The 9,019-nt window shown below is 27.8% G+C and overlaps 1 protein-coding gene across 1 annotated transcript in view; it reads left to right on the top strand.

The window, feature by feature from the left end:
- Positions 1–7,517, top strand: part of LOC117180813 (probable uridine nucleosidase 2) — a 12,615-nt gene extending 5,098 nt beyond the window's left edge. The window contains exons 2-6 of the mRNA XM_033373334.1: positions 2,261–2,320; positions 2,412–2,643; positions 2,901–3,072; positions 6,141–6,394; positions 6,779–7,517. Coding sequence (XP_033229225.1) covers positions 2,262–2,320; positions 2,412–2,643; positions 2,901–3,072; positions 6,141–6,394; positions 6,779–7,093 — 1,032 coding nt within the window. The 5' untranslated portion in view covers position 2,261 and the 3' untranslated portion in view covers positions 7,094–7,517. The remainder of the gene's footprint in view (positions 1–2,260; positions 2,321–2,411; positions 2,644–2,900; positions 3,073–6,140; positions 6,395–6,778) is intronic.
- The last annotated feature ends 1,502 nt before the right edge of the window (positions 7,518–9,019 follow it).

Raw genomic sequence — 9,019 nt, forward strand, 5'->3', positions numbered from 1 at the left:
TTGCGGGAAAAATGCAGAAGGCGGTTGTCCTTGGGTCGCTCCGTGTTCTTAGGGTGCACGAGGCTTTTGCTGGATCGTCGTATTGATTCCTTTACAGACTGTGACCATCTATCTCACGGTTGTGAGACGTGGTTGTGGCTGAAATTTTATCGCGATTTCAGTGGAAGCGGGTGCAATTTTTCAGATTAGCACCCGCTCTCGGAGAAATCCTGCGGTTGTCCTTATGACGAATTTTTAATTATATAACTTGCAACAAAATCCACAAAAAAATCAAAAATTCGAGAAACTCAAAAAAGTTTCTTTTTTTAAACATTTCTGACTAAATTAAAGTGACACAACACCTTTTCTATCAAGAAAATATTGCTATTCTTAGAGTTTTAAAAATCAACGTTTCTTTTCCCGGCGTGAATAAAGTTTTAGTAAACAATTTTATTTTTTTAAATCATTTTAAAAGTTCAGAAAATTTATGAATTTGTTTTTCAAGAATTTGCAATCTGTGCCCAAGTCGTGAGTTTGATAAATTTAATAATAATATATATATTTTTAATTTAAAAAAATGTAAGTTCGCTAGATTTCGCGAATGTTTAGGTTTTTCTGAGTTTTTTAATAACCTATATGAAAAAATTCTTAGAGGAATCGGAAAGGGTGACTTTTGCTGTAAGAAAATGTGTTTTTTTTTTTTAAATCTTGGTAACGAATTTTAAAGAAAGAAAGTTTCCTGGGATCCATCAGTGTGGATTTTTTTTAGTTTCGTTACAAGGTATGTAACAGAAATTTTAAAAAGAATCAAAAGTGGTGAATTCTGTTCTCAGAAATGCTGTTGTCTTATTTTTGTCTTGTGAAAAAAATTTTAAGAATGAAATTATGGTGGGTTTAACGAATTCTAAGTTTTTTGTTACTTCTGTTACAAGTTATGTAACAGAAATTTTTAAAGGAATCGAAAATGATGGCTTTTTTGTTCGAGAAGTTGTCATATTATTTAAATCACGGTAATCAATTTTCGATGATGCAATTTTGCTGGCTTTCGCAAATGTTCAGGTTTTTGTTACTTTTGTTAAAACTAGTGCAAAAGAAATTCTTAGCGGAATCAAAAATTTTGAGTTTTGTTTTATAAAAGTCAAATAGATAGTTATAAACAAAAAATGAATGGCTTGAACAATTACCTTGCATTAATTATTAGATCAATGAGTGAAAACTCAACAAAAAGTTTAAAATTTTATAAAAAAGGCAATTATCTAGAATTACTTTAGGGCTGATAATTAAAAACAATAATAAACAATTAAGTTTATTCAATTTTCTTAAACCTCGCGATAAGTGAAATATAGCGAGGAAATATCAATATTGTAAAAATTCATATAGTTTTGTGCACGATTGGAATCCGAAATATCTCTTTTTATTATAAATATAATTATTATAAGATTCTTAAGAAAACCAATTAAAAAATTTTGTTTGATATATCAGATGTCTAGAACAATATTCTAAATAATTTTCAAGGAATTGTTTTGTTTGATAAGATTTTACCAAATATTAGGATAAATTCGAGTCTTTTAAAAATATTATTAGGAATTTTGAAGAAGTTAGGAAGAAATCAAGAAATGTCTGATAAATTTTCAGGAATTTTCCAAGTTTTCGAATTTATTATCTATTTAAAACGTCTCAAATTCTTGAAAATATTTCTAGCCTACTATAATCTTTTTTTAAGTTAACAAAAACTGGTTTGTAATCTCCTAACTTTTTACAAGCATTTTAAGAAAATTCGTTTATTCTATTGAAAAATTTTGAAATTCTTTTAAAGCTCGTAAAGTTTATTTTTGTAATCTTTAAAATTCTACATTTCTATCAATCTTCTTTCTGAACCTAATATTTTTTTTATTTCTTTAATTCTACTTAATATTTCGTGAATTTACTCGATCTTTCACATATTAAAAAATTTGTATCCTACCAAATTCCAACATTTTGCTTTAAGCTCTTCTACACTCTTTTTCGGAATTTTAGGAAATCGTTTGATACGTTTAAAAACGTTTTTTAATTTGCTCTTAAAGTTCATTTTTCAAAATAAAAAATGATTTAAAATGTTGACTCGAATATTCAGAAAATTCTTTTTGTATAATCTTTAGACCATAAAATTCGCCATTAAAACCTTTTACATGTTTTTTCAATGTTTTACCCATTTTATATCTAATACGTGAGGTATTAAACTTTCAAACGCATTATTAGCGAATAACAAAATTTCAGTTTAATTATACTTTTCATTTTGTAGAATGAAAGCAGAATTACTTCTTCTAAAATGTATTTTTACATTTTCCCTCTTTTGTACAAGGTAAGGAAAATAAATATTTGATCAGATTATAATTTTTATCAATCTATTCATAAGCAAGTTTTTAATTAATCGTTTTTTATTGATTTTTAAGCCAAGCAGGTGTAGTGCAAAGAAATGAGAATTCAAATATTAAAAAGAAAATAATTATAGACACTGATGCTGGGGGCGATGATGCTGTAGGAATTCTTTTGGCCTTAAAGTTTGCAGAAGCCCACAAAGAAATGATTGAGATACTCGCCATAACTTGCACATTTGGAAATACAGCAGAGCGAAATGTGGAAACGAATGTGCTAAAAATTTTAACAATTGCAAAAAGAAATGATGTGAGTAACAAGTTTGGTGACGCACTCAGCTTGACACTTACATGCGGAGAACCCCGGTTGTTCCAGCGGAAAGCGTGCGCGCGCACGTTGCTTCGCGGCCCCTTCTCTGCCGGGCCGAAGGCGCAGCGTGCGCGCGCACGATTGTCGCTGGCCCAACAGGGGTTCTCCACATGTGAAAGCCGAGCTGCGTGTGTCACCTAATCTTACAGTAGCTCTAATCTGCTCACTCATAGATTACACAAATAATTAATTTACAGATTCCGGTATACGGTGGTGCTGATGGACCTTTAGTTATAACTTGGGAAGACTCACAATATTTCGGAAAAGATGGATTTGGTGATTTTGAATTTTCCGAAGAGATTAAGGCTAAAGTTGATAGATCAAAGCACGCTGCTGTGGCTTTAATTGATTTAGTAAAAGCACATCCAGGTAAAAATATTTTGACATAATTTGTTGCGTATTTGATTATTTTTTAAATATATTTCTTCCATAGTTTTGATAATTTATTACTAGCAATATAGCAGGGTATTTGAAGTTCCTTAAAAAATTCCAGGTTTTCCTGGTCCAAAAAAAAAATAATAATTTTTACAGGTGCCCAATTTTACAGTGAAAAAATCATTTTCAACATACAAAGAAATTTTAGGTCTAGTGAAACTAAAAAAAGGATTTTATGGTTAAAAATTTAATTCTAAAGAAAGTCAAAACTAATAACTTTTCTCTGTTAATTTAATCCAAGTCAATGCAATTCCATGTGTTGGTTGAAACTTAATTAAATTATCGGATTTCAAACAAATTTAAGACTCATTATTAATAAAAAAATTAAATTTGAAAAAAAAATTTTGCTTTCTAAATAAATGGTTTAATTTTTAACGAAACGTCTGCGTTTTCAAAAGAATAGTTGAATTGCCGACAAAAAAAGATAAACTTTCAGTTAAAAAAATTTGCGAATAAAAATTAGTTATATTTAACAAAAAATTAAATAGTTAAATTTCTTCTTTAGAAAATTAATTTGACGAAAAAGCGTATTTCAAAGAAAATTGTAACGAAATGGAAATTGAAAATTTCACAAATTCATAAAATGATGAATTTTGAACTGGAATAGTTGAATCTTCGCACAAAAAAATATAATAAATTTTTAACAAATGAGTTTAATTTTCAAACAAATAGTTGAATTTTCAATCAAATTCATTAATTTTTTTTACCAAAAACGACAAAATTTTAACAAAATACATAAACTTGCAAATAAAACTATAATTTTTCAATAAAACAGTTGAGTTTTTAATTTAAAAATAAAGAAAATTTCAAGCAAATGGTTACATTTTTAACCAAAGAGGTATATTTTCAATTAAAACTATAAATCCAGAAGATTTATTTTCTACAAAAATGAAAATTAAAAAAAAAATACATGAACTGTATTGCTTAAATTATTAGTTAAAAATGAATTATTATTATTTTTAATTGAAAAAAAGAATTTAAACCATTTTTTTTACATTTCAATCAAAGAGATGATTTTTTAACAAAAAATATGAATTCTCAACGAAAAATTCAAAGGTTTATGTCAAATAAAAAAGATTTTAAATAAAAAATAGTTCAATTTAACTAATTTTTAGTTGAAAATTCGGCTCTTTTGATTAGAAAATTAATTTCATTGTTTGAAAATAATAGTTTTTGGTTGAAAACTCAAGCATTTGGTTGAGAATTAAATTACGTTGCGAAACATTTACATTTTTTATAAAGTTATTCATGTTTGTTGAAAATTGGCTCAAAAACAGATTTTTTGAAAATTCTTCTTTTTGGATGAATTCAACTATTTTAGCGTTAAAATAAAAATCTTCTCTGGTTGACATATCAAAACAATTAAATGAAAATTGAAATATTTTGCTTATAATTTTTGTAGGAAAATTGATGCTCTTAATTTAAAAATGTAACTATTTTTTTGAAAATTGATTCAATTATTAAGTTCAAATTCAAATATTTTTCTGAAGATTAATCTTTTTAAAGGAAAATTCAATTACTTGGTTAAAAACTTAAGTATTTTGAAAATTGAAATAATGTGTTCAAATTTCGTCTTTTTTGGATGAATTTATAATTTTTGTATTAAAATAAAAATAATTTCTGGATGAAATATCAAAACTGTTGACCTTTTTTTTTTGATTAATTGATTTTTCGATTTTGATTGATCGATTTTAATTAAAAATTCAACTATTTGGCTTAAAGTGGATTATTGTCAGTGGATAATGCAACCATTTAGTTCAAAATTAATGCATTTTGTAAATTTAATTATATTATTAACATTATTCTGCGCTGTGAAAAATTTAACACTGTTGTGAAAAGTCATTTGTTTGATTGAACATTTACCGATTCTGTTGAACATTCAACAATTTGTTTTTTTTTATTAACAAGAAAAACTTTATTGATTAAAAAAATAAAATGTGTTGTTGAAAATTCGTCGTTTTTGGATGATTGGAAAATTTTTTTATCCAAATGTAATTTTTTTCTGGTAGAAATATCACAAATATTGGTTAAAAATTATATTATTTATAGAAAATTGATCTTTTTTAGATAAAAATTCAACTCTGTGGGTGAATATATATTTTTTTTGGTGGGAAATTCAATTAATTAGCTGAAAATTCATGTGTTTTCTAAATTAAATTGCATGGTTAAAATTAATCTGCATTCCTAAAAATGTAAAAATTTGGTGAAATATCATTTTTTTGGTCGATAATCCACCGGATTTGTTGAAAATACTATTACTTGGTTGAAAATTCATGCAATTTGCAAATTCAACTGTTTGATAAAAATTAATATTACTCGTCAAATATTTAACAATTATGTAGAAAAGTTCTTTTTTCAAAAATTCACCAGTATTCAAAATGAACTTTCCTTTTTTTGATATTCATGTGTTTTCTTAAAAATTTGTTGTTGCTGGTAGAAAATTAATTTTCGTGATTGAAAATTAATTTTTGCCGATCGGATACTTTTACATTAAGCTGCTAGAGACAAGCAACAAATTTTTAATTTATAGCTCCATCTAGTCTGAAAACACAGGAAGAAATTTTGTTACAACAAATTAAATGAAATTTAACTTGCAACATCTGGCATAATAATGTGTGTATTTTTTAAAAAGCATTCTTCTCTCGATCTCTCTAGTAGCTTAATGGGAACGAACCTGACTGACAATCAGAGGTCATTGTCTTAAATTTCCAGCAGAGGGACAGGATATTTTTGTCAGAAAAATTTAATTAAAAAAAAATTAATTCTCAGCTCCATCTAGTTTGTGAAGACGATAAGAAATTCTGTTACGCTAATGATAAAACAGATTCCTTCGAAAATTTAACTTGCAACACCTGGCATAATAATGAATGTATTTCTTGAAAATGATTATTTTCTCAATCTCTCTAGTAGCTTATTGGGAAAGCATCAGACTGGCAAGCAGAAGTTGTGGGGTTCGATTCCTAGCAAATCTGAAAATTATATTATATATTTCTTTATTGTAGGAGAAGTGACTATAGTTTCGCTAGGACCTGTTACAAATTTGGCATTAGCTGCCAGAATCGATCCATCATATATTCAACATGTTGGCGAATTTATTTCTATGGGGTCTACTATCACTGGTAGAGGAAATATAAGACCTGCCGTAGATTTTAATTTTGGCACTGACCCAGAAAGTGCTTTCATATTCTTCAACTCGACTACGAACCCAATTACTTTATTGTCACGAGAAGTGTCCTTAAATTATCCAGTTATGGCGGTAATTTTTTTTTTTATATTGTTCTCATATTTTATAATTGAAATGATATCTTCTTATGGTATGGTGCGAACACGCAAAACTGGATAACGGTAACAGCAACGCCAGTTCTTCTCTAATTCTTTCCCTTCTCCTACTGACTGACGCTTTCAATCCCCTCCCCTCTCTATCTCTCCTTCGGTTCTTCTACTTCTCTCCCTCTCGTCATTCTCTCTCCCCTTCTTCTGTTTCTCTCGTATAGCGGCATGCGCTCATATATATTGCAGTGTATAGCGGCATGCAGTGTATAGAGGCATGCGCCTCTGTATTATGCATCTGCCGGGCTTCCTACGACAAATCACGTTTTTTTTTCTTCTATTTTATATGCACACGTTTTTCTTTATTCAGGAATGGAGAAAAAATGTTTTTGGAATCATAAAATCAAAAACAGTGGATTTCTTAAATAAGGCCGAGTCAATCGACAAAAGGAAATCGAGATTCTGGAGCTCATCAGACACAATGAGTGTTGCAGTTGCACTTTGGCCGAATTTAATAAAGGATTATTTGATAATAAATGTGACTCCAGTTTATGATGGAGCAGCGGAAGGAGCAGTTCTTGTTGATTACACAAATTCAACTGGAAAGTCGGCCAATGCAAAAATCGTTCTATCATTCGATCTTGAATTGTTTAAGGATAATCTACTCAAATATTTTAAGGAGTGAATGGGATTGCAGGAAGATCAAGGATTTGAAAAAAAATATATGGAAGTTAGCAAATTAATCTGTGGGTTAACGGGCAGATGATAATTTCGTCTCAGCTACCTGCGAACGCTTCCCCCTCTACGCGGCTTTCTTCATTCAACCGATTCGTCAGACCCGTTACCCCAAACAAGCGGCACTGCCTAATGAACTACATGGTCGGACCGTTCTGTACACGCGGCGCTTGCGGCACATTTCTCCGCTTGCGCAGCTTAGGAAAATATAGTACCCACATATCGGAGCTGCTGATCTCCGCATGTTCGGGGTAACCAGTGTCCCGAATCTGGAGCGCAAGCCACACCAAACCGAAGTGCGACAAGTCTCTCACAACTAGTGCAACGTTTTTAACTAAATTCTCTCTTTTAATAAAATTTCTTTTAACCAAAAAGGCGAGCTTTCAAGTGAGAGCATTTTTTTTTAAAATACGATTTTTCAAAAAAATACATGAATTTTTAACTAAAAAAGAGAAATTATCGATCAAAAATTGAATCGTTAAATTTTTAGTTGAGGAAATTTTTCTACAACGGAAACAAAATTTTCCTTTTAAAATGATGAATCTACAACCAAAAAAAAATAATTTTCTACGAAGGAAGTCGAATTTTTAATCAAAAAGGTAAATTTTAAACCAAAGGTGAAATAGTAAATTTTCAGTAAAAAAGAATTATTATTCAACCGATAATGACGATTTTTTAACGAAATGGTTAAATTAAAAAAATATATAAATTAAAAATGAATAAACAAAAAAATGTATATTTTTTCTACTGAAATGATAAGTCTTCAAAACGTAAAGATAAATTTCTAATCCAGAAATTTATCAAATGAAAAGATAAATTTGAATGAAAACTATGATTTTTTAAAATAAAAAATGCATTTTTAATCAAACGGTTATACTTCCAACCAAAAAGATCAATTTTATACCGAAAAAGAAAACTTTTTCAATGATAATTATAAATCTTTACCCCAGAACTGAATTTTTAACCAAATAGTTTATGTTTTAATAAAAAAGATGAATTTCCAACCACGAAGATTATTTATTTACCAAAAGACGAATTTTCAACAAAATAAATAAATTTCCAGTTACAGAAATAAATTTTTAATGAAAAGAATGAATTCTTCCATCAATCAAAATGAATATTTAACAAAAATATTGATTTTTTAACCAAACAGTTAATTTTCTAACAAAAATTATGAAGTTTTAACAGAGAAAATTAATTTTAAACAAAAAAAGACTAATTTTCAACCAAAAAGACGAATTTTCTACCACGAAGATTGAATTTATACAAGATGTCAACTTTTAACAAAATCCAATAATTTTGATTGAAACAGTTAAATTTTCAATTTAAAAATATTATTTTTTAACGAAAAATCGAATAGTTGAATTTTCAGTTTAAAAAATAATGATTTTTGGCAAAAAGAAACGAAATTTCAACAAAATAGTTAAATTTTCAATCAAAGAAAGAGACTAAGAAGATTAAGTTTCTACAAAAAAAAAAACACGAATTTTCAAGCAAAAAGATGCATTTTCAACCACGAAATCTAATTTTCTTTGAAATACATTGAAAATATTAAAAATTTCAACTAAAAAAAGATTATTATTCAATAAGAAATTTAATATGTTAATTTTTAGTTATGGAAATTATTTTCAACCGACAAACGAATAATTTTCAAAAAAATAGTCCAGTTTTTAATAAACAAATAAAACATCATTTTTATCTAAAAATTGAATTTTTTCACGAAATAGTTCAATTTTCGACCAAAAATACATTTTTAATCAAGAATATTAATATTTTACCAAAAATACTAGTTCTCAACTAAATATGTATATGAATTTTTCACGACATAGTTGAATTTTCAAAATTTGAATTTTAAATCAAACATTTAATAGTTAAA

Source organism: Belonocnema kinseyi, chromosome 9 (genome assembly GCF_010883055.1).
Source record: "Belonocnema kinseyi isolate 2016_QV_RU_SX_M_011 chromosome 9, B_treatae_v1, whole genome shotgun sequence".
Classification (NCBI taxonomy): Eukaryota; Metazoa; Arthropoda; class Insecta; order Hymenoptera; family Cynipidae; genus Belonocnema; species Belonocnema kinseyi.